General features: G+C 36.3%; 1 protein-coding gene across 1 annotated transcript in view; it reads right to left on the bottom strand.

Moving 5' to 3' along the window:
- Window positions 1–26,690, bottom strand: part of LOC113732534 (uncharacterized) — a 36,902-nt gene extending 10,212 nt beyond the window's left edge. Inside the window, exons 1-7 of the mRNA XM_027258359.2 lie at window positions 26,402–26,690; window positions 26,113–26,279; window positions 25,376–25,615; window positions 22,341–22,487; window positions 19,255–19,333; window positions 8,443–8,626; window positions 777–842 (exon numbers count right to left, since the gene is read on the bottom strand). Coding sequence (XP_027114160.1) covers window positions 777–842; window positions 8,443–8,626; window positions 19,255–19,333; window positions 22,341–22,487; window positions 25,376–25,615; window positions 26,113–26,242 — 846 coding nt within the window. The 5' untranslated portion in view covers window positions 26,243–26,279; window positions 26,402–26,690. The remainder of the gene's footprint in view (window positions 1–776; window positions 843–8,442; window positions 8,627–19,254; window positions 19,334–22,340; window positions 22,488–25,375; window positions 25,616–26,112; window positions 26,280–26,401) is intronic.
- Window positions 26,691–27,547: the final 857 nt, after the last annotated feature.

Here is a 27,547-nt window from a genome sequence, read left to right on the forward strand (position 1 = left end):
TTTTTCTAATTGTCTAAATATTCATGATACTTAATGTCTTCCATGCCTTGTTTCTGTTGAATTGATGAAAACCACTTGACCCGAAATTGCTAGTACTTTTCAAATTTCTTCCAACCTTGTAGATACACCATTCTTTGCAGCTTAAATACTCTGGTAAGGTGGTTCCACCATACTTCAATCACCCAATCTCTTCATAGAAAATATGTCAGTCGGTTGGCTGCTTATAACTCGGCACAGTTGCCATTGTTGATGTTCAAAAGAAATGGCAGTGTTACACAAGATATTTGTTCTACTGTCTAGAGACAAAAAGTCTATTTCTCTTACGCTTAAAACAATTAGTGAAATTCATGAAATTCTAAAAGTCAATCAACAATAACTTTAAGAACTTCATAACAGGGTAAAGTTTCATATAAGCACGTAAGATAAGTCAACTTCTCACAGAGATGCCAAAAGCAAAGCAATTTGTCTCCTGGAGCAAAATATCCAAAATATCCTCTCTAAATCTGTTAATGCATTACAAGAACAAAACTGTTATAGGATGAACCATTGCTGAAGATGCAGTAGCACCTTGACCTTAAAAACATGAAACGTGCAATAATAAAATCGACATAGTATGAAGACACTTGTCTTTACAATATAGAAAAATGCTCCTCCACCACATAGGTTAATGATATGAAGTAGACTAGAAACAAAGAATTAAGCTTCCAAAGCAATGAAAAAGATTCACTTTCTAGCGCATCTTGCCATAAAAAACAGGAAGCTTAAACAATGGTTACCTGTATATCTGCATAAGAAAAACCTTCTGCCAAGCTTGATTTGAAGAAATAATCTGCAATGAACACCTGTATATTTTCCAGCTTGGATTAGGAAATGTTGCTGTATGTTAACAAATTTGATTAGTTACTTATTCAAAAAGAAAAGGCCAGAATGGGTATGTTTCAGTTCTAAGTATCATGTCCAATACCAGATAGCAACTTTTGGATGATATCAAGATAAACTATATTCTGGTTGACATGCTGACAAGACATCCTATACATATATAAAAAGCACTTTGGATGGCAGTGTTCATAAGTTTCATCTGCCTCCTATATGGGTACTTCAGTAATTCCACATGTTCTTCTTAAATTGGTTATGAAAATTGTACAAGAAATATAATGCAAGGACATGAAGAAAATGACCATTTCACCCTTTATTTAGTCATTGAGTAATCTACATGTTGCATCATTAATAGATAGAATCTGTGTGAAATTAAGACAACTTTAATGTCCATAACAAGACTTAATTGTTACTTGTCCATTACAGTCATAACTACAAAGTGATTCAAATTTTCTTCTTCAGTTTCCTATGCTTTAATATCGGGCAATCATAACTGCAATGTGATTGGAATTCTTCTTCTTTGGTCTCCTGTGCTTTAGAAGGCAGCAATTGTTCAATATTTTACTATTTCTTCTTCTGCTTTTCTTTTTTAGGCTCTAGGTAATTGATGGTTGATTATTTTGTCGTTGTTGTTTACAAATTTGCAGGTAATAATTTACTTTATAGAAAACGTGCTACTCCTTTTCGGTATGTGAGTTGTAATCTCTAAGAATTAGTCAAAAATTGTACATCCAGCTATAGTTTGCTTCATTCCATGAGTACTAGTGTAAAAGAATGAGCATTCTTTCTTGTAGAACTGCCGTTTTATGCTACATGTTTTTGTTCTAGACACTACCTAGAAGAATTCACCGGGGAAATTTGTAGCTGAAGAAAATTTCAAGGATGCTCCTAAACTATATTCATTCGCAACACATGCCAAGATAATTTTACACATAATGGTTGCATTAAGTGTCAAAATTTGTGTGAAATACTATGGTTAAAGATAGTTTTAAATTATGTGTTATTGTGCGATTATGTTAATAATTTCTTATATCCTTGATGTTATTGTCTATTCTTATTTTCCTTCTACTTAGTGATTTTCATAAAATGAGTGCATTACAATTCTTCTTTACTACATAAGTTAGTTTCTATTATATTATCTTCCATTACGTTTCATCTCACATTTCTTTCACTTTCTTCTTAACTAGACATTGCAAATTCATTAATCACCTCTTCAATACTTTTTTCCACAACACACGTACCAATTCCCACGTGTTACGCGGGCCTCTCCCTAGTCTTGGACAATTGAAACATGGAACCAAGAAAACAAAAAATAATTTCATGAGAGGGGGGGGGGGGAGGAGGGAATAGACGAAGAAAGATAAGTGGTTGGGAATCAGTACAAAATCCGCTGGTTGATACTTGCATGAGAGTGCACTATCTGCTCCCAAATTTATTGTGAATAGCAAAAATGTTCACAACAATCTAAAGAGGTTGGGTAAGTTGAAGGAAGTTTTCTGCACGGTTTGTTTGACAACTGTGTTAAAGCTTCATTCTAGGGAAGAATGGTAGCTTTCCACCTAGAGCACTGGGTATGATGGAGACTGCATGCATGGGGACAAAACAAGTTCCTGGAATAAATTGTTATTAAAAGGAATATTTTCCTTGTATCCCAGCATAACTTTTAACTTTTAAGGCACGTATTAACTATTGATAGTGATGGAACTTGGAAATCTTACCACCTGTTTGGTTGGAGGGTTTAGGGGGTAGGCAATGGGTGTGACCATCAATGATTGTCATTGATAATGTTTGGAACACTGCAATGGTAATCAATCTACGATAATGGAAGGCCAAAAACTCTTCAATGGCCATTCCAGAGTAAATTGGGCCCTTTTGCCTTGGTTACCCACCAAACCACAAAAATAAAAGAAAAAAAACCTTCCATTGCACAAAAAACTCTCTCTCTCTCAACGCTTCTCTCACTCACATCCTCACCACCCAACACCCCTTGTTTCTATCTCCTTACCTAAGCTTTCCCTTAACCCATATGCTCTAGATTCCTCCAACATTGGTCAACCATGGGATCCAAGCTAGAGATGGTTGAGTTGTCATCTTCTTCTTCTCCTGATTTTGCTGGTAATGGTCAGATGGTCAGATGTTGGGTATTCATGGTGAATTTTTTTTTAATTAGCAATTGGTGGTGATGGTGGCTGGTTTTCAGATTTGTACAAACTAGGAAAAAATAGTTTGTTGAATTTCAATTGAAATTTTGTTTTCACTAAAATGCATGGAGATGATTTGAAGAATTTGAGATAAATTTGTGAAGTTTTGGGGACTACTATGCTTCATGATGTCATAGGCTGTGATTGTTGGCTGCTACATGGTGGTGCTTATGGAAGATCAGCCGATTCCATTATGAAGCAAGAAAAAATATTGAAGAAAAAAAGGAAATCCATTATAGTAATAAAAAGAAAATGGAAAATATCTAATAGATTCCCATTGCAACGTAATTACCAAACGAGTGAAAAGGAATAGGCAAAACCTATTACCATTGAGGAACTTTTGATACTCATTGTCTTTGCCATTGTGAAATTCCAACCAAACGGGTGGTTAGTAGTTCAAGCAGATATAACCACTCCATGTAAAGATTTAGCAAGAGATTGAAGCAGCACCCATCCCATCTTGTTCATTAGGTACTACAACAGCTGAGAAATTAGGTCCTTGTTATCCTCATTTGGGTATCACAGGTGTTCTAGCCTTCAGGTTTACTTGCTCAAATAACTCTCCAGCTTTCTGAAATACTGTTTTATGACTTCTTTTTTGCATTTCATACAGCATAAAACAGTGTCGCATGACAGCAGTCTTGACTTCTTAAAGACCACTTCAATAGTAAATTAAAAAAAAAAAAGCAGAAACAACTGAATGTTGTGCCCTTCAGAAGAGGGATTCCCTCACTTGGGGCAGCAAAGACCTCAATTTGTCTTGTCAAGGTCATTGTATAATATACATCCTTAAAAAAATGAAAATGCATGGTGTACACCAAGACAATATTAGGGGATTGACTGCCACATTAAAGATTTTAACATCCTCCATCAATTGCGAAATATAAATATAAAAAGATCAAATCAACCAAAAGAGGCAACATCTATGTAGAAGACTCTAGTTTTGAAAACCAAACTAGTTGAGATTCAGTCTAAAACCAGAAGGCGGTAGGCATGTTAAGGGAAGCACATTGCTGAGAAAAAGATTTAAAGAAAAAAAAACAAAAAATTGCTAAAATTAAAATTATTAATCCCCGTCAAAAGAGGAGATGACGGTAAGAGAATGTTTCAATTTATTGAGTTCTATTCTTTGTATATTTTTGTCTGTCAATTTTGAGAACAACATCATTTAGAAATTTCTGCAGTAAGTGTACTTATATTATCATTTAATCACTCTTAGTAACCACTACTTGTTTGGTAGTAAATGGCTTTGATCTTTATGAACGAGCGTTAACTACAAATGGAAAATGTTAAAGTAATTGTTAAGAGAATATAAGTATTTTTGTAGATAATAAATTAGTAAGGGTATTCTTGTAAATAGTTTGTTAGGTTTCTACTCCTATAAATACTAGTTGGTCACTCATAATACTGTGACTAGATGTTTTCCTCCCAAAATACCTATTGACATGGTATCAGAGCAAAAGTCCTAGGATTAGGGTTAAACATCTAGTCAAAAGTACTGTTCAGCCGCACTGTTCATGCCGTTACTGTTCACACGTCACTATCATCTCGAGTTTTGACCCTTTCTTTGGTTTAACGTGCTATTCGCCATGGTTGAAAGGTTTGTTAATGCGGTTACCACTGACCAAATTGAATCGAGTTTTTCAGCACATGAGTCCCAGAAGACTGTTACTATATCTGAGGAAGATTATGTTAAATTCCTACAGTACCAAGCTACAAATCACGCATCTCTTCCCTCTGCTTCTTTAGCACAAAAAGGTAATGACTCATGGATTATTGACTCCGGAGCTGCTGATCATATGTCAGGTACCTCTAAAATTTTTTCTAATTTTCAAAAGTCTACTCCCTTTCCTCATGTTACTTTAGCTGATAGATCTACCACTAAAATTAAAGGATTAGGCACTGTAGAAATTAATCCATCACTTCCGCTGTCTTCTGTTCTTTACGTACCCAATTTGCCCTTTAATCTAATGTCTGTTAGTAAGCTCACTAAATTTCTACAGTGTACAGTTACTTTTTCTCCTAATTCTGTTGCCATTCAGGATTTGAAGACAAAGAAGACGATTGGTGGAGGGCATGAGCATAATGGTCTTTACTTTCTCAACTTCAATGGTCCGATAGCATGTCCTGCTACTGTTTCTCCTCTTGAAATTCACTGTCGTTTAGGTCATCCGTCTTTACAAAATTTGAAAAAGTTGGTTCCTACTTTGAGTCAATTATCTTCGTTAGAATGTGAGTCTTATCAGTTAGGAAACCATCATCGTATTTCTTTTGCTCCTAGAGTCAATAAACGGGTTTCTGAACCCTTTTTGTTAATTTATTCTGATGTTTGGGGTCCTAGTCGAGTCACTTCAAAGTTAGGTTTAAATATTTTGTAATCTTTGTTGATGATTTTTCAAGAGTTACATGGCTTTATTTAATGAAAGATCGTTCAGAACTATATTCCATTTTTTGTGCATTTGTTGCAGAAATAAAGAATCAATTTGGTGTGCCGGTACGTATACTTCGCAGTGATAATGCAAAAGAATATTTTTCCACTCCTTTTAATACCTTTATGAGTAAGTCTGATATTATTCATCAGTCCTCTTGTCCTCACACTCCACAACAGAATGGAGTTGCTGAAAGAAAAATTGGACATTTAATCGAAATTGCTCAAACACTGTTGTTGCACATGAATGTGCCCAAACAATTTTGGAGTGATGCAGTTCTAACTGCATGTTATTTAATTAATCGCATGCCATCTAATATTCTTGGAGGTCAATTACCTCACTCCATTCTTTTTCCTCATGAACCTGTGTTTAAATTACCTCCTCGTATTTTTGGATGTGTGTGCTTTGTTCATCAGTTTACTCCCGGGGTGGATAAATTAGATTCTCGTGCTATTAAGTGTATTTGCTTAGGATACGCACGAGCGCAAAAGGGGTATAGATGTCACAGTCCAGTTTTAAATCGATTTTTTACTTGTGCTGATATTATTTTCTTTGAATCCACTCCATATTTTATCAAACACAGTATGCCTTGTGAGTTAGACCAGTGTCCCTCTTTTTCTTCTCCTGTTTTACCAATCCCTTCCCCTTTATTACCTGAGTTATCTAGTCCACCAGATTCCATAACTCGATTATCTCGTCCTCATCTTCAAGTTTACTCTCGTCGTTCCATGGTTGAGAAAGTTCCTGATATGCCACGCACTTCACCAATTAACTCTCAATCTTCAAATCCAGGTATGACGCCCTCCTCTGAGTTAGATCTTCCTATTGCTTTACACAAAGGTAAGAGACATTGTACTTTCCATCCTATTTCTAATTTTGTTTCTTATTCTCGTCTCTCTATGTCATATTCTTCTTTTGTTGCTTCCCTTGATTCTATCTCCATTCCTAAGTCTATTACCTATGCTCTTAATCATCCTGGTTGGAGATTAGCTATGCAAGAAGAGATGTCTGCTTTGGAACAAAATGGTACTTGGGATCTTGTCCCTCGTCCTTCAGGTAAGCCTGTTGTTTGTTGTAAATGGGTGTACACTATAAAAGTGCAGCCTAATGGTTCTATTGATAGATTGAAGGCTCGTCTGGTAGCTAGAGGATTTATTCAGGTGTATGGAGTAGACTACTTAGAAACATATTCTCTTGTTGCAAAGATTACCTCAGTTCGTCTTCTTATCTCTTTGGCAGCAACTTACAATTGGCCATTGCATCAGTTGGATGTGAAAAATGCATTTCTGCATGGAGATTTGGAAGAAGAGATATATATGGAACAACCTCCTGGATTTGTTGTTCAGGGAGAGAATTCGCGATTGGTTTGTCGTTTGAAAAAATCCTTATATGGATTGAAACAGTCTCCGAGGGCCTGGTTTGGCCGGTTTAGTAGTGTTGTCATGGAATTCGGTTTGACAAGATGTGGAGTAGATCATTCTGTATTTTATCGGCATTCTAATGCTGGTAAAATTTTATTAGTTGTTTATGTGGATGATATTGTGATTACAGGTGATGATGTTGTGGGAATCCAAAAACTTAAATCCAATTTGCAGGCAAACTTTCAGACAAAGGATTTAGGTCATCTACAGTATTTTCTGGGTATTGAGATAGCTCGGTCTAAATATGGGATTTATTTATGTCAAAGAAAATATGTACTCGATATGCTGAGTGATGTTGGGATGTTAGGTTGCCGACCTGTGGATACTCCTATGGATCCTAATGTGAAATTAGTAGGAGATCAAGGTACATTACTAGATGATCCTAGGCAATATCGAAGACTTGTGGGTAAATTAAATTATCTCACTGTAACGAGACCTGACATTTCGTTTGCAGTGAGTGTTGTTAGTCAATTTCTTGATACCCCTCGTACTAGTCATTGGGATGCTGTTATACGGATTCTCAGGTATCTTAAGAGTGCACCTGGAAAAGGATTGCTATATCAAAATCATGGACACACTGATATTGAAAGATATAGTGATGCAGATTGGGCTGATTCTGCCTCAAATCGAAAATCGACCACAGGATATTGTGTATTTGTTGGTGGTAATTTAGTGTCGTGAAAGAGTAAGAAGCAAACAGTTGTCTCCAGATCAAGTGCAGAATCTGAATACCACGCTATGGCTCACACTGTGTGTGAGTTGGTTTGGTTGAAGAGCATGTTACTTGAAATTGGGTTTGAGCATAAACAGCCTATGAATTTAGTGTGTGATAATCAGACAGCTGTTCATATTGCGTCTAATCCAGTGTTTCATGAAAGGACAAAACATATTGAAGTTGATTGTCATTTCATTCGAGAGAAATTGCTTGACGGAGTCATCAAGACATCTCATGTACCGTCTGTAGATCAATTGGCTAATGTATTTACCAAGAGTTTAGGGGGCTCTATGGTGAAATACATTTGTAACAAGTTGGGTGCTTATGATATATATGCTCCAACTTGAGGGGGAGTGTTAAGAGAATATAAGTATTCTTCTAGATAATAAATTAGTAAGGGTATTCTTGTAAATAGTTTGTTAGGTTTGTACTCCTATAAATACTAGTTGGTCACTCATAATACTGTGACTAGATGTTTTCCTCCCAAAATACCTGTTGACAGTAACAAATTGCATTTCAGCTTCACATAAACCTTATCAGGTATAAGCAACAGAGAAGTGTGAACTGACTCAGCCAGATACCAGTGTCAGATCTACCAGGAGATTGATAGTTTATGAGTTCATTCAAATGTTAACCAAACAAATTCTCTATTAAAATTTTTAATTCATCTCCAAATAATGCTCCCCCATCCCCCACAAAAAAGAAAATTCCTTGATGACAGTAAACATGCTTATTTAGAATCAAGCAGTGGAAATAAAGCCAATTTACAAGGTTCTATATGATGACAATTGATTGCAAACCTTGGGCTTGGCTAGAAGAAGCACATCACGATGGATGCCCGATAACCACCAGTGATCCTGATCCTCAAGGTAAGAACCATCACTCCATCGCATCACTTGCACAGCTAGGGAATTTCTCTTGCCAGATCCACATTTGTGACAAAAATCTGTGATCTCAAATTCACCAGGTAGTCTACTATCCTGACTGAATCAGGGAAAATCAAAATAAATAAAGTTAACATTTCATACCACATGAAAATGCACAAATATAGTCGGTATACATATGCAGCATCAATAGCTCCTGAAGGTTTAGGGCTTTCCAAATGTTTTAGGAGGCTTTAGGAGAGCTTTCATCATTTCAGTGTCATCCAACAAATGTGGAAAAAATTAATTCATCATCCACCAGGCTATGGTGCCAGAATATTTTTAAGCAACTGTCAATTAAGTGAAATTAACAAAAAGAAAATCTTCTTTGACATTAACCTTGGAATTGGGAACTTCAGCACAAGTTCAAAAATAAGTCAAGTGACTCAATGACTTTCCATTTACAATCAAACATTGACTGGTTGAAAGGATCCACATATCCAACACGGTTCTCACTTTACCTCCTAGTGCAATACAACGTTCATTATTAAGATGCATGTACAAATTCAACCAGAGATGTCATCCAAGGATGATTGCCGTGGGTACATTTTAGATGTTACGCGGAGAATGCAGTTTCCTATTTCATATAGACTCACATTAGGTATAGATTGTTGTGTCACACAATTAACGTGCACAGATGCCAGTACACTGGATTCCATTGGATACATTATGAGTAAAGCATGTTTGAAGGACGACGAGTATTACACCCACATTGCTAGAACTGTAATCTTAACGAAAGTTAATTACTTTTATCGATCACATGGTAATAATTGCCCAACTTCAAAAGGATAACTTTCTAAGTAATTAAGCAGTTTCAGTAGCTTAATCAGAAATTATTATCTCTAAAATGACATATTCTGAAAAGTCATAAAATTCAGCAGGTGGCAAATATTCTACACATCACATTTTTGCCTTATTCTTTTGCATATTCGTCAAAAACAAAAGCATTATGTATACAGTTTACATCCGTGAAGTAAACAACATGCCAAATCAGAATAGTCATGCTGTTATAAAAATTCTCAATGACAATAGCACTAAATCTGATTAGTTGGTCCATAACAACTGACATAGACATCTAAAAAGCAATGTAACATAACATATATGCCTACCATGGCCGAACATAGCTTTTATTTATTAGACAGGCTTGTGCATCTTAGGTGCTGTTTTATACAAGTAACAACTAAAATACAGCTCCATAAATGCTCAATGGTAAACTCAGAAGCATAAAATCTTAATTTCAGTTCAAAATCTTTGGTCAAATAAAAAACCTGAAATTGAGCACTACACTTATCAATCACTTTGAGAATGGTTATAAGTTAAAAAGTGAAAACTATTTCTTTAATGATTTTCTTTTGAGGCGAACGGATGATAGACGAGGCAAGAAGGGGAAATGAGGATGGTCACAAATTGAACCTTTATCATAAAAAACCGCTTAAGCACTGTGCTATGCAACACCCTATTCTCGAATTTTTAACTATCTGACATTCATATTTTTTCCCTCATTGCTTCAGTCCACAACATTGAATAATTACTAGTAGCCATGTTATCAAGAACAAAAAACATTACAAAGAGTATAGAGCTCAGCACTCATCCTTCATATTTTCTGGCCAGAAAAAGATCATTCAAAGCCTTCATGCATCAAGGCTGAATAGCAAATTAGGAACATATATACTCTGTTCATCTCCACATACACTGTAATAAATAACTGTATAGATATGCATGTTTCCATACATAGATGTGCATATGTAATGCGTAACAGAAGCTTCACAAGTTAAAATTCTCATCTAGACTCACAGTCATTCTTTAATGACATGCAACAATGTCCTATGTTTGCGTCTCCAGTTTACATTTATACAATAAAATTTTGATCATATTGTTTATCTTATGTTATCAAGAAGAAAAATACATCACGAAGAGTTTAGAGCTGAGCGCTCATCCTTCAAATTTTCAGGCCGGAAAAAGATGATTCAAAGCCTTCATGCATCAAGGCTGAATAGCTAATCAGGAACATATATACTCTATTCATCTCTGCATACACTGCAATAAATAACTATACAGCTATGCACGTTTCGGTAAATAGATGTGCATATGTGGTGTATAACAGAAGCTTCACAAGTTAAAGTTCCCACCCAGATCAACAAGTCTGTTTGCAATTCTTTAATGACAAGCAGAGATGTCCCATATTTGCTACTCCAGTTTATATTTATAGGATAAAAATTTCGCCATATTATTTATTTTATGTACGCACCAGAATTATTTTTGTGGCATGCACATCTAAAAGTTACTACTGGAAAGTCATAATTAAGCTTTTGACATAGAGATGAGGAGTCTGCATCAACTTGAGGTGCAAAGTTGACTTGTGCAGCCTCTATAACATGTGGCTCTGCATGTATCAGCATTTATTTGTGCTTATTTTCAACACCCAAAATGTGAAGTATGAAGCTCATCTGTCTTGCAGAGTTCAAATATGATGTTACTCCACCGACTCTCCAAGGTTCAATTTGCTGTAGTTGAGGATTTTGTTTTTGAACCGTTCTAATTGATATCATCAGTTTTGCAGGTTGAGTTTATCCTTGTGTTGGGCTTAGGAATATTTAATTGTCCAGTCACAAGGCTACTGCAGAACTTGGATTTCTCTTAAATTAGTATATTGACCTTTCAATATTAGGGTGGACTCAGATTCACTTTTGCTGTCTAAGTTTCTTTGCGGAAAAACACAGCTACTGCTGCCTTCTTGTTTCCTATCAGCAGCTGATTTATTTGTTTCTGTCAGCTGGTGTTGTATTCAAAATACTTGATATAACCTTTTCTAGTCTACTGCATCACAAAGTAAACATCATTGCCATTGGCCCAACTAATTGCAGCACCATCTAGGGGAACCCAAGTCATTATGTAAAATATTTCACAATTAATCTGTGGCTTGTTTAGTTTTGAAATTTGAGTGCAGCCTTTTTTCAGGCTGTTTGTAGTTCAGATTTTCGTTCAATAGAAAGCATTGCAAGCACTTCAAACTCTAACAGTTCAACTATCAAAACCCAAAATCCAGCCCCAAATGTTGAAAACTGTTGAAATTATTTTTTTATGAGTTTTAACTGTTAATAAGTAATACTGATTAATATCCTGTTAGTTGAGGGAATTGTCACAAATTACAAATTTTTATTGGTACAATCGGGAGACAGTATTTTCTCTCAAAATACTTTGAAATATGGTAGATGATTAGATTAAAATATGGACCCAAACATATTTGGTGATAGAAGAAAAGCAATCATGCCTCTAGAGTGAACAAACTTCTTAGTTCTGTCTTGAGAAATGTAAATGCTTCTGTCTTCATTTATCTCTTGAGAAGCCCAAACAACTTGGCACAAAATACTAGGACATCACTAAACTATTATGAGTCTCAAAGTTTGGCCACTCAACTAGTTTGAATCTTAAATAATCATCTAATCTAAACTGTTAAAAGCATGATCTTCAAGCTGGTCCAACTAAATACCTGTGCATTAGTTGGAAAAGGCATGTGCTTAATAGGTTAGATGCTTCCAAAAAAGTAGTTAGGACGCACCTTGTAGGAATCTTGAATGAGTAATCTTAGGAGATAAATTAGTGAAGGAAATCAGGGTGAATGTAGGAATCTTGAATGAATAATCTTAGGAGATATTTTAGGTAAATTAGTGGAGGAAATCAGGGTGAATAAGCTGTCTCCAAAATTAAGGGTATTAGATGTAGACTTTCCTTGTTTAGTGTACCAGAAAATTGTATATATAGATTAGAATGAATTGTAGGAAAGATACAGAATTAATAAAATCTCTTTGATTCTTTTCCAACATGGTATCAGAGCCCGTCTAGGGTTCTGGGAAAAATACCACTTTTGCTTCTTGTCAATTCCAGCCTTAATTGCTGGTTCCTTTCTTATTCTCTCCAGCCTTCATTGCTGTTCCTTTTACTATACATTTTTTTTTCCTCCTATTCAATCATGGCGGATGCTACATCCTCAACGCGGCAATTGTCTTCAACTGTGGAAGAAGAACAAAGTACACGGAACACAACAGAGCTTCAAAACATCCAGGCAGCTTATAGACTAAATGGAAAAAATTATTTGAAGTGGTCTCAATTGGTTCGAACATTCCTGAAAGGAAAAGGAAAGTTGAGTCATCTATTAGAAATAGCACCGGATAGTGAAACGGCGGGGTTTGAAGCATGGGAACAAGAGGATTCAATGATCATGTCTTGGTTATGGAATACCATGATTCCTGAAATCAGCGATACATGTATGTTTCTTCCTACAGCAAAGGCAATTTGGGATGCCCTTCATCAGACATATTCCAAGGTTAATGATGCAGCTCTTATCTATGACATCAAGACAAAGACAACTGGAGCAAAACAAGGGACAAAAACAGTGACGGAGTATGCCAATTTTCTGCAAAACCAGTGGCAGGAACTGGATTATTACAGGACACTTGATTTGAACTGTAGCAAATGTGCAGCGTTTATCAAGAAGTTCATAGAAAGGGATCGAGTTTATGATTTTTTGGCTAGCCTAAACTCTGAATTCGATCTTGTACGAATTCAAATTCTGGGCAGGCCAGAATTTCCCTCTTTAACAGAAGCAATATCCCAGGTACGTGGAGAAGAAAGTCGCAGGGGTATTATGTTAGAACTACCTTCAATAGAAAATTCAGCCCTTTTAAGTTCCAAACCTCAGCGGTTGGTACTGAACAAGGTTGCTGCGGACAAGACCAATCAAACAAGTGGGCAAAAGAATCGCAAGGAGTTGTGGTGCACATACTGCAAGAAACCACGACACACCATAGATCAATGCTAGAAACTACATGGGAAACCACCCACTCGTGAATGGGGACAGAAAGGTGGCCAGCAAAAGCAGGCTCGTATGTCGGTTCAAGATCCAACTCAAGTGATTGGAGGGTTTAGTATGGAGGAAATTGAGAAGCTTAAAAGTATGTTAGAGACAGTTGACAAACCAGCAACTAACAATTCTCAATCAGGGAATCCGGGTATGTGTTCATTGACACTTTCAGGTAAGGCTCTAATCTCTTTTGCGTTTAGTGTTTTAAGCAATGAGCTTAGGAATGTCTGGATTCTTGACTCTGGTGCTACGGACCATATGACTAATATTTCAAATAAATTCAAAACCTATAACCCCTGTCCTAGCAATAGAAAGATTGTTGTTGCAGATGGTACTACAACCACTGTGGCAGGTATCGGAGATGTCCAAGTTACTCCAAATTTGATTCTTAAAAATGTTCTTCATGTTCCTCAATTATCTACAAAATTGGTTTCTGTAAAAAAACTTGCCAAAGATCTAGCTGGCTCTGTTATATTTGATGAATCCTGTTGTGACTTCCAGGACCGGGGCTCGGGGAAGAGGATTGGACTAGCTAAGGAGCATGATGGACTCTATTACTTGGATACATCAAGTCAACCAGAATTTAGTAAATCTGCCCTGTCCACATTGTCTTCACCCTCCAATAAGGATGTCATCTGGTTACATCATAGACGTCTAGGTCATGTGTCTTTTTCTGCACTAAAAATAATGTTTCTCTCCTTGTTCAAGGGATTTGATGTTCAGTCTTTTCATTGTGATATTTGTGAGTATGCTAAACACACTCGTGTACCATTTCCTATCAGTAATAAACGATCGTCTTCTCCTTTCTTTTTAATGCATAGTGATATTTGTGGGCCATCAACTATTCCAAACATCTCAGGGTCCAAGTGGTTTGTCACATTTATCGATGACTGCACAAGAGTCTCTTGGATCTATTTACTCAAAAATAAGTCTGATTTGAGTCATATTTTCCCTGTTTTTCATGCAATGATTCAAAATCAATTTGGCACCAAGATAAAACACTTTCGTTCAGATAATGCTCGTGATTATTTCAATCAAACTTTGAGTCCGTTTTTCCAAAAAGAAGGAATCATACATGAATCATCCTGTATTACCACTCCACAACAAAATGGAGTGGCAAAACGGAAAAACCGACATCTTCTTGAGTGCACTAGAGACTTACTGTTTGAACAAAGTGTGCCAAAAGCATATTGGGGAGAAGCTGTACTCACATCAACTTATGTCATAAATAGAATTCCTTCCAGGGTCTTGGGGTTTCAAAGTCCACTAGAGAACCTATCCAAATTCTACCCCGATATTCGATCTTCCTTTAATCTCACTCCTCGAGTTTTTGGATGTACTTCCTTTGTTCATGTCCATAGTCATAACCGTGGGAAGTTAGATCCTCGTGCTCTTAAGTGTGTCTTCGTGGGGTACTCATCTACTCAAAAGGGTTACAAATGTTATCATCCACCTACTAGAAAACTCTATGTCTCGGCAGATGTTACATTTGTTGAAAATAAGCCCTATTTCATCACTCCTTATCTTCAGGGGGAGTTAGATACACTTGAAGATAAGGAGTTAAAATTTCCCTCCTTAGAGTTGTCCACATCTGAGTCATCCAAATCTGAATTCCAAGAGTCAATTCTTCAATCTAATGTGGTAGAAGAAAAAAAGAAAGATCGTAAAATCTATGACTGGTTCCAGTTTGACCAAGTGTATACAAGGAAAGGAGATCAGAACAATCCTCTAAACCAAGCTCCGGGAATGAGGTAACAATGAGTGAATCAAATCTGAATTCTACACCACCGACCGACCATTCTTCCAGCTCTAAATCACCTTGTCCTGAGCCTCTTAGCCTTGACCAGGACCTACATCTACCTATTGCTGTAAGGAAAAAACCCCGAGAATGCACCAAAAGACCCCTATACCCATTGTCACACTTTGTGTCTTTTGAGAAGTTTTCCCCAAGCCATCAAAGCTTCCTTTCCACCTTAAACACAGTCTCTATTCCTAGCTCATTGTCTGAAGCATTATCAAAGAAAGAATGGAGACTTGCTATGGAAGTAGAAATGGATGCATTAGAGAAGAATGGGACCTGGGAATTAGTTGATTTACCAAAGAACAAGAAAGTAGTGGGCTGTAAGTGGGTGTATGCAGTAAAGTTTAAAGCAGATGGATCCCTAGAACGCTACAAGGCAAGGTTAGTCGCGAAAGGATACACACAGACATATGGAGTAGATTATCGGGAAACGTTTGCTCCGGTAGCAAAGATGAATACAGTAAGAATTCTGCTATCCTTGGCTGTTAATTTTGATTGGGAATTACAGCAGTATGATGTGAAGAATGCTTTTCTTCATGGAGAGTTAGAAGAGGAGATTTATATGAGCATTCCACCGGGATTCAGTGGGGTTGACAAGAACAAGGTTTGTCGGTTAAAAAAGGCATTATATGGGCTGAAACAATCCCCACGTGCTTGGTTTGGACGATTTGCCAAGGTAATGATAGCTAATGGTTACAAGCAAAGTCAAGGAGATCATACCCTGTTCATCAAGCATTCAACCTTCGGGGGAGTTACTGTTTTGATTGTATACGTAGATGACATTATAGTGACAGGAAACGATGAAGTAGAGAAGAAAACTTTGAAGTGGTGCCTAGCCAAGGAATTTGAAATAAAGGATTTAGGAAAATTGAAGTATTTTCTGGGAATTGAAGTGGCTCGATCAAGGCAGGGAATTTTTATTTCTCAACAGAAGTATGTTATGGACCTGCTCAAGGAAACAGGCATGACAGCGAGCAACCCAGTTGGAACTCCCATTGAGCAGAATCACAAATTGAGGCTCATGGAGATACAGCAGTGGACAGAGAGATGTACCAAAGGCTTGTTGGGAAACTCATTTATCTCGCACATACTAGGCCAGATATAGCTTACTCACTCAGTGTTATTAGTCAGTTTATGCATGATCCTAGAGCAGTTCATCTACAAGCAGTTTATCGAGTGCTTCATTACTTAAAGGCACATCCAGGGAAGGGAATTTTATTCAAAAAGGGTCCTGAAATTGATCTGGCAGTTTACACAGATGCAGACTTTGCAGGGTCTCCAGTCGACAGGCGATCAACTTCGGGATATTGTACATTTCTTGGAGGAAACTTAATATCCTGGAGAAGCAAGAAACAAAGTGTGGTAGCAAGGTCAAGCGCTGAAGCAGAGTTCAGGGCTATGGCAGCAGGGGTATGTGAATTATTGTGGGTTAAAATTATCCTAGAAGACTTGAGGATTCAATGGAGCAAACCGATGAAGCTATACTGTGATAACAAATCTGCTATAAGTATAGCTCACAACCCAGTGCAACATGATCGGACAAAGCACATAGAGATAGACAGGCACTTTATTAAAGAGAAGCTAGAAAGTGGACTGATTTGTACTCCGTATGTTTCGACAGGACTTCAACTTGCAGATGTGATGACAAAGGGACTGTGTAGCAACACGTTTCATGAGAGTGTTGTCAAGCTGGGAATGGAAGATCTATATTCACCAGCTTGAGGGGGAGTGTAGGAATCTTGAATGAGTAATCTTAGGAGATAAATTAGTGAAGGAAATCAGGGTGAATGTAGGAATCTTGAATGAGTAATCTTAGGAGATATTTTAGGTAAATTAGTGGAGGAAATCAGGGTGAATAAGCTGTCTCCAAAATTAAGGGTATTAGATGTAGACTTTCCTTGTTTAGTGCACCAGAAAATTGTATATATAGATTAGAATGAATTGTAGGAAAGATACAGAATTAATAAAATCTCTTTGATTCTTTTCCAACACACCTCATTCCCTCCACAAACAACTTCCTCCAAAATCAACTTCCTTATTTTACCTGTGCACGTCCTTTAGTTTTGTTTTACATCTGCAAATTATGCAGGTGAATGGGGTACGAGTTTCATTGTGGGCATTGGAAGGGAGGCTACCATCCATTGTCCAAAGGGGAAGGCCAAGGGGAAGGGAGATAGATTGGGATGAGGTGGCAGTGAGAGATGCAGATTGGTTCAGAGACATCGATAGGTGTTGGGATGATGAGAGGGAAGGTGGGAGTCAGAAGAGTTGAGAACAGTTTGGGGTAAAAGAGCTAGGGGGTCTGCATGGAGGCCGTGTTGAGAGAAAGGAGATATTTAGGATGAGGTAAATGCTGGGGGACAGGGACGCAGATTGGTCAGAGGCATTGGTAGGTGCTGAAAGTAATGCGAGCAGTGAGGGGGGCGGGAAGAGTTTACAGGCATGTTTTCTTTGGAGGTAGTAAGATCAGCATGGAGATTGGGTTGCTTTGTGTTGGCAGGGTGAAAACAGAAGTGAGGGGTGAGGCTGTTTCTTGTGAAATTGATGGGCATGTCAAGTGGGACAGGGATCGCAGATGTGAGCGTTTGGAAGGGGAAGCGGATGATGGTATTCTGGGTTGAGGTGCTGGGGGTGGCACAGGGATGCAATTGACAATGTTGACACAAAAAGTTTAATTACACTTGTGGATCTCAAGTATCTATATTTCTCTCTAACTAAATGGTTTAACTCGGTGAAAAGACTAAGGATCAATTGATTTATTTGAGATGCTAAAACCATATCATGAGGATAGTTTAATTGCACCCTAGGTTTGACACCCCATAACAGAAAAGGGTTTTTCAATTTATGGGCTTCTTCTTTCCTGACCATCCAAGATAGCATTCTGCATTCTGTGGGAGTTTGAGTGGTGGTAACCTTAGGTCTGGGAAAGAGTGGCCAATCTCTTACACAGGACCTGATAGTTCGCCATAGGAAGGATGCTGTTACTCCTGCAATATCCTCTCATGAGCAGCCCCTTGTGCACCAGTTACTGTTGCTCTCCACACCCACACACACACACACAGATGAAAGTAACTTAATGACTAAAAAAACGGAGACAAAAAGAGAGCTACCTCGAATCTCTGCCGAACTGGTGGCTTTCTGGCTTTTTTCATGGATACTTAATCTATGTTCTCGTTGTTGAGAAAATATTTTGGAATAAATTTTGTGGGTGTTTGGACTCACTTTAAGGGTAAACTTAAGTCGTAGTCCCACCTCGAGTCTGCCTGATTGGTTTCTATGTTCTTTTTGCTCAGAAAAGATTTGGTAAAAATTTTGTGGGTGTTTGAAACTTAAGCCCTGGTCCCACCTCGAGGCTGCCTGGTTGGTAGATCTCTGGCTATCTTCTACAAAACTAAATGTAAATCTGTGATCTGCTTTCAGAGGAAAAATTAAAATATGAATTTTCTCTGTTTTTGAAATGATTTAGAAGGTGGCCAAGTGGCGAGCCGCAATCATTTTTTTGCTTCCCATTGGTGATCATCCGCCCATCTTCAGATAGATCCAATCTAGTATCAGTATTCGTTGCAGAAATTAAAGTGATGAAGTATTATTCAAACAAAAAGTCCTACAGGAGGTGCCAGCAGCCGGTGGTGCGTGGCAGCTTGGGTGGCTGACCCACTGACCATGATAAAGGACCTTCTTTGAAAAAGAGATCTATTTTAGGGACTGAGTTGCAATTAATTTTTTAACTCTAGATGTAATTGAGACATTATTATGGAAATTTAACTACATGCCTCCTTTTTTTATAATTGACGAACAGAACCAATTTCTCCAAAAATAAATTTGCCAACAGTTATATCCTAATAACAAAAATCAAATCTGCTCCCTTATTCCTAATTCTCCCAAAAGTTTATGCTTGAACCATTTCTCATCAAGAGGACTAGTTAAGTACCAACCAAGATAAGGTAAAGCCAGCCTAAAGCAGGTTCTATACAACGTCAATAATAATAATAATCTCAACTTATGGGAAAAGTTTTGCATCACCAACCTGTATCCAACAGGTACACCATTCACCCAAGCAAAGAAGGCAGAATCAACAGCTTCAAAATGAAGAAATATCCTCCGACCTGTCCAACATTTTAGACATTGCTTCATAACAATGAAAACGAATGAACATATGCTTAGTTATATGTCATGTAATGATAAGAATCACAAAAGAATTTGAAAACTCAAAATAGTATTAATCAAGGCCAGAAAGTTCAAGGGCTAGAGACACATAATAGCCCAGTGGGATTACACTTACTTGTATGTTACAGCCTTATGGGAGAAAATACAAGTTCCCACAATGTGCACAGAAGTATGCAGGTTCCATATTTAGATATTTCTTTTTGGGTGGGGGGTGGGGGGGGGGAATCAGGAAAGAGAATGGTAAAGAGGATCATTAGATTGGTAGAATAATATTCAAGACATGCAAACATTAACGTCATTGTGAAGTGGGGAGTCTCTTTCAAATTAAGAAACAGCAGTAAGAAAGAATTACCAATAAAGGAAGAAAAGAATGCCTTCTAAGTTCCTACCTTCTCTTTCTCCTTGTCTATCTCTGTCTCTCTCAAGTTTCAAAAGGCCATATTTTCAAATAAATGCTCAATATAATGTTGAACAATGAGTTAGTTCAATATCAAATGTTAAACTGTTCTCAAAATTTTGCTAGCTTGTTCATCTTGAGTAGATTTCAAGGATTCTATAACTTGATTGCTCTAATATCTCCATGATCCATTGGATTACTAGTCAGTGCATATGGTCAGAACAATAGATCTTCATAATTTGTATATAACCAATCTCCACATAAGTTTAGATAAAGCCAAATATGTGCTTCATGCAAAGTGTCTATCATTCAAGCTGTGAAGCTAATTGCCTGTACTATGTCAGCATTACTATGTAATGTATAACTAGCTATATGCAGTCATATGAAAGGGTTTCTACCATTGTCTAAAACCACCTAATATGAACCATGATACCTTATACTTTGGAGTTTAGCTATAAAGCTGGTTAGCAAAAGCAAATTATCAAACAAACAAAAGGAGAGAAGGAAAAAATGAATCTTCCAGCCACAAAAACTGCATTTTCTGCATTGTTAAGCATAGTAGTTTTCGGTCAATCAGTCATTGATCCTTTCAGATTAGATACACAAAAAATGGCCCTTGTGCAAGCAACGGTCTCCAGATCTAGCTGATAACAGAAGCTTCTTGAACAATGTTTTCCTTTTCAATTTTCGAGTGAAATTGCTATCAGGAGATCAAAAACCATCTATTCATGTCTTAGTTACAATTACGATCTTCCTTTGCAAAAGAGCATGGCATCAGAATTCATTTTCCAGGTTCATTCTAATCGTTTCTGTTCATTGATCCTTATCATGCAAGAACAAAGGCATAATATACTATGATACAATAAGTTGAGTAAAAAGTATGTCATGATGATCCTAACAAGGCATTCAGTACAGCCACCAATCTAGGCCATGCCACATCAGCAAAGTGGGAGAAAATCTCTCATTTATTTGTTCCAAGGCCCATTTCCTTGCACTACTCCAACACTCTGACGTCCCTTTATTTTCCTCAGTATTATCCACTCCTCTGTTTCCTTTTTTTCCCCTTCAAATCTGTTAATTTTGTTCTTTTCTTTTAACATTCTTAAAACGACAAAAAAATCTAAGATTTTCTTCTTTTTTTTCCCTTTTACTTTAGATGGATTTCTATTGTTCGATATTACAAAGTTACTGATTTATCAGTTAATATTAATTAAATATTTACTTGTTTTGTGCATAGCAAGAATATTTGCAATTACTTAAATAATTGACAAACTAGTAATTTAGTTATTCACATACAATGCAAGAACAGATCTCAGAAATAAAGGGATGTTAAGTGTTAAGAGTAGTGGAAGGAAGTGGGCCTTGGAATAAATGAGAGAAATTTTCTCCCACTTTGCTGATTTGGCCTGGCTAGATTGGTGGCTATACTCAAAGCCATGTTAGGATCACCCTGGTATACTTTTTAGTCTAACCAACTGCCAAGCATTTTCTGTAAGTTGTCATGTGCTTGTAATGAGATTCAAAAGAGAGCTTTGACATCAACTATAAACAGAATTTAAATAGACTAAGAGCTCCATATGAGATTTGAATAACAAAAACTGTATGAAATTATAAAAGTCAATACAATCAACTTCCATGAATTAAAACACAGACTTTTCATGTTGCTTCTGTTAATAATTGTTCCTCTATTTTCAAAAATTATACCAAATGTGAGAATCAGAAATAGAGAAGCCTAAGCATGACAGTCATTTTGCCAATCCATCGGGTACACAACTCTTTAAGCACATTACCAATGTCAACACCCAAGGTAGTAGGCCTTATATTGAGGTACCAAAGGAAGTATATAGGTTGCCAGTATCCAATGAATGTCTAGCGCTTGGCTAACCAAATATCAGAATCAATAACAAATACTTCTATCTTTAGTTCAGTCCAGGTAGTAACTCTCTGATGATGGGGGAAATTAAACAATCTCTCATCATAAGTCAAAACTGGCTAACCAAAAAAATGAAACGAACTAAATATAATTTCTATCTTGGATACATTTCTAGACACTAATTCATTAAGGGAAAAATGTAAACTAAAATACCTTCAAGTTAACTCGAGAAACTAAAGGTTCCACATGTTTTTTCTATACAAAACAATTGATTTGATGCATTCTTGGTAGACAGTTGTAAAAACTACCAGGGCGAAACCTTCTAAACGAGACAATATTCTAGGTCGGATGATTTTAAGCAACTAAAGCAGCATTATTAATTCTAATATTTGTATCACCTAAAACATCATTAATTGAACAAAAAAGCAGGGCATCAATCTCTTCAAATGCTCAGTGATTTAGCCGCGATCCTAATGTGGTGCACTCAAGAAAGTCAAATGACATTATATTTAGTTTAACTATACACACGTTTCAAATTACACATACTGAGAATGAAATAACTCATTTAATAAATATTCGAAGTATATTATTCATTAGACATGGAAAACAATGAGCAACATGGAGGCAGAGATAGCTATAGCAACCTTAACTTTTCAAGTCTTTGGTGCAAACTCACCTTCCCATTCTCTAGGAAGCAAGAAGTAAGTTCTGTAGCAGCCACACGGATTCTCCTCAGGTACTTTAGGTGGATTAAGTGGAAATGGATACATAACATTTGTATAAATAGGCCTATCAAAACCATGCATCTGCCAATTGGAAGGAACTGTTTCAATCAGGAAACAAAGACACATCAGAAATATTAGATGAATACTTTGATGGAGCAAGACAGTGACATGCATTCCAAAATACAATAGGTCCAAAATTTAAATATAAAGAAAATAATTTGAAAAGTCTAGGAAACAGATCAGTAAATCTCAAAACCCTGTTATGGATTTGTATGTCTCCAGAGGCTGCATATTCCAGTAACTAAGAATAACCAGATCAGAATTTGATCAAACAGAAAGTGAATCCACTACATCAATTCTAGTGATATCAATCAGCCCAAAAATGTTTCACAACGGCACTATCCTAGAAGAAGCTTTTATAGACTTTTGTGTCTCTATATGCATCTAATAAGGCCATATGACATGCATAGAGGTGGCAAGTTTAAATGGACTTGGATAACCACTTCATCAAGTTTTTATAGACTTATATGACTCCATTTGTCCATCCAAAGAAACCAAATTTAAATGGATTTGGATGACCAAAAAAGGATAATGACTTTAAATGGGTAACCATTTAAACTGAATTAAGTTGATGGATTTACATGGATAATCCATTTGATCCATATAATCCAATTATGAAAATAGAATGCAATGGGAACAGAAACAAAAACTCATTTGAACCCTACCTCCTCCTCCTACAATTCGAATGCACAGAACCTAGGACTCACACCTTTCCAGTATTAAGAGATGTTCTTATGGGTCCACAAAACTAGCTTTCGAAGACAGTACATCATCGTTGAACACTTCTTGAACTCACAGGAAAGAACTGGAACTCGAAACAAATAGTCTTCATAATTGGCCCCTCCAAGCTATTTAAATTTGAAAAGAATCTTTTTTTTTTTTGGTTATTGTCTTGTACTTTCTTTGATATATTTCCTTTTTCTAGTGAATCCACTACCCTAGGTTGCTTAATGATCACATGTTCTGTCTTCTACTAAATCTATGCCAAGTACTAAACTCATCAATGTCAAATGTTTCAACTCAAGTTGCTTCTCTTTTTCTCATCTTTTTCTTTTTCACTCAATTTTTTTAGTAAAATAGTTTGCTTAAATTTCTATCCAGACTGTAGAATGAAATTTTTATTGCCAAATCTTTTACACATCATGGAGAAGGGAAAAATCACTCTTTTTTTTGATTGGTTGTGGCTTAAGAAAAACTTTAAGCATCATGAATCAGAACTTTGCAGGAATAAACCTTAAATTGTGAAACATCATCCAGGAACCAGAAAAACCCGCAAAAAGAACAAAGTATAGACAACGAGAATTTTTATGCACTGAAATTCAAAAGAATACACCAAACAATACCAGCTACTCTACTAACTGGTTAAATGGATGGATTATGGTTTTGCATTATGCACTAAGATCCAATCCATTTATATCCATTTATTAAATGATTGTAATTGGATTGCATTAACTTTATCCCCTATCCATTAAAGAAGAACCATTTTATCAACCATTCTTCCATTTTGCCACTTACAAACATGTGTATAACACAAAATAGTTATTACAAGTTAGTGACAGGCAATTTGCTTTGAGGTTTGCACACTTTTATCATGAATGGACTACATCCACGGACAAAGAGATTAAAAAACAAAAAAATTCACCAACATGCACAAGAGTACAAGCTGAACTACAGTCTAACTCTTGTCCAGTTCCCAGAAACAATACAAATAACTGAAAGGGGCTTTCCTCAAATATTAACCAAGTCTTAATGTTCTCTTCCAAACAAGAGAAATGACATCTCTTCAACTTTTGAGAGGAGTCCAGAATAACTCCTCTCTATGCCAGGAATCCATAGAAAAATTCCAGAACAACCCCCAACACATAAAACTTATAATCTTGAATAGGAGTAAAAGAAGGTGTAAATGCATCTTTGAAACAAGTTAATCATTTGATTTGGACCAGCTGATCTACCTTTTACTTGCAACTGATATACACAAGGGGCCTTGAACCAACAGAGTACAAAATTTAAAAACTTCCAATTTTGCAGGTGACAGCTGCAGCTGACCAATTAACAATTGAATGACCACCTAGCTGATCCTTGCAAAGGTCAAAGCAAATGCTTAGCTTATGTAGCCAACTATAGCCTTTTAATCCGACTCAAGAGATCAACCCTCTACAAAGATAACTACTGCAAACAGAATTTACCCTATCCTGTGAGGACTGTAACATATCCCATCACCACCTTCACACGACAAAACAATCTCTTTTCTGGAACCCAGTATAACTAAGATATTAGATATCTCAGATACCAATAATTTTACAGATTTTTAGTGGCTAAGGGAGAAAAACAATACAGCTTTCTAATTACCAACAGCAGATAAAACTTTCTAGTCTAACTTCCACAGTAATGCTGTTGAAAACCTATGTCCTCAATTATCCTGAAGAGATAACTTGGGCAACACCAAGCAAGTAACCAATTAAAAAGTCAAACAATCTGGGACTTAATTGAGTTTACATGTCCGTTACTTTAAATCCAGTCACATGCAATAAGTATATTACTCTGGATTGCCAGGAATCTCAATTATGAGGATTTAACCATCTAGACAACATGTGACTACGGGCAAAATCTCAGAGAATGGTTTCATTCTAAGAAAATTACTCCTGTCTTGCTCAAACCAAAAACTGAGCTGAGGTCATACGGAAAGCTGCTAGTAGAAAATAAAAATAACCAATCATGCATGTTCTAGTGGAAGAAGCCATCGCTTTCAAGTTGGGGTCAATGTGCTCAATTCACTACAACTGGGTTGGCTACAACTACAAGTCCACCACAGATAAACATCAATAAGTGAACAGAAGCAAGGAATAGTTAGTCTGCATAAGTAAGCAGTGATAGATGTTAAAGAGAGTAATTTGCCGGAAAAAAGTTCAAGTGAAGACCATACTACCTGGTATAGTACTCCATGTAGAGTCTTCAAAGGTGCTATCATGAAAGTTCACAGGACTTGTCTCAGGACTCTGAGCAAGTAGAAATTTCCAATAGCCCGACAAAGACTTGACAAAAGGCAAGCCCTTCACCCAAAAAGCAGCGCACTCCAGGGCCTCAGTTACCGCCCTATCATCCCAAACTGCTGATTTTGATACCAAAAAATCTACTTTGTTGCGCTCATACCAGTATCTAAGAGATCCTAAACAAATTGGCATACAATTTTTACAATCACCTTCTTTTGGGAGTAAAAACAAAAAAAATAATAATAATAACAAAGCACAACGAAATCAAATCTGCCAGATAAAAGTAACAGCTGAATATTTCTAGAAATGCTGCACTTACAGCCTCTACAATCACCTCTACAAATGCTGCACTTACAGCCTCTATAAAAATGCTGTACTTACTTAACGAGAGAGCAGAATTTTAAGCTATTAATTATAAAGGGCATTTTTATTGATCGATCTACGAAAATATACACATTTGCACGTACAGTACTAGTACATTTTACAAAATTAAGTACAAAGACCCGTTCCAATAAATAGTTGCAAAGTTTGCCCTCTACAATCACGCCCTTCTGAATAATTACCCCAAGTAGTACAAAAATCCATTACTTGCAGGAATTCAGTATAATCATTTACAGCTAGGATTCACACTGCTGCTAGTGATTGAGTATAATAGACAATAATTAACACTCACCTTCAACTGATTCATGGCAGTGAAATGGAACATGAGCAGCTCTCTTTCTCCACTTGAAAAATGAGGGATCCTCCCACACCTTACAATTGTTATTCGGAGTACAAACAATTTGACTAAGCATGGAAGCCATCTCCAAATTAACGCTCAAAACTGCAGGGAACAAGCAACTAAAAAAGGGTTCTTATTAGTATCCAAGATATCATGAATCCGTGAAAATATATTTTACGTATGAATCAAATTAAAATCAAAACAGTGATCAGTGGTATGTAGAAGAAAATGTTGTGAACACCTCTATACTTGGTGGGAGCAACTCTTTTCAATCTGAAATTGCAGGGAACAAACAATCCGGTGTCATATTATACTACCGAGTGGGAATCAGTCACAGAGTTTAGTTTTGGACTCTTGATTGGTGATTCTACTCTTTTTTTTTTTTTTTGAAAAAGTGATGCTACTTATTCACTTGCAAGGAAAGAAGATAATGAAAAGGCGTATGCCACAGGAGGAATATGCTAAGAGCCCTCGAAGATTAAGGCAAGATAAAGTGGGATAAAGTGGGATAAAGCGGGCTAGGCGTATGTAGACACATACACAGGTATATACGTACATATATACATCTATACAAATGTACATAAATAAATATAAAAAATTAATTTTTTCTACACTGACACTATATACACATATTAAAAATTAACGATGTAAAATTTAAATTTGAAATTCAACTTTTGCACACATGTCATAAATTAAACGGTGATAGTGTATACATTATTAATGTATATAAGATTTACTCATATATAAAAGAAAAATTATTTATGAAATTACTGATCCTTTAGGCTCAGAAATTCATAAAAAGTTAAAAAAATAACAAATAATACAATCTCAATTAGATAACATAGCAACTAGAATTCAATTTATAGTTAGTCAATTAATTGAAAAATGTACAAATATACAAATAACTGGACAATTTAAAGGTGAATATAGTTTTTGTAGACAAATTTATACTCCCCAACATTATGATGAATCAAAAAGGAGAACAAAAAAAGCAAAAAGATAAAAAAACAAAAAATAAAGAAAAAATATTTCCTTAGAAGATCATTAGCTCGAAAACCATATTTAAATAAAGAAAAGCATATCAGAAGATTCAATTCTAAGGGATAATATAGTAATGGATTATCTTGTTTTACTTGTGGAAGTACAGCTCGTGATTGTAATCGTAGAAAAAATATGCATAATAAGAATGCAATTCTAATAGAATGTGTAAATGAAGATGTTTTAGAAGTAGATGAATACATAGATGAATACATAGATGACACTGAATCTAGTTATATTATAGTTTTTATAGGTGATAAGGAATTTCTAGAGAAAGAAGATAAAAATAGTGATGATGAGTTTACTAAAGATAGTTTAGAATCTGGTAGAAAAAATAAAGAGAATATAT

This window comes from Coffea arabica, chromosome 2e (assembly GCF_036785885.1).
Source record: "Coffea arabica cultivar ET-39 chromosome 2e, Coffea Arabica ET-39 HiFi, whole genome shotgun sequence".
NCBI classification, from domain to species: domain Eukaryota; kingdom Viridiplantae; phylum Streptophyta; class Magnoliopsida; order Gentianales; family Rubiaceae; genus Coffea; species Coffea arabica.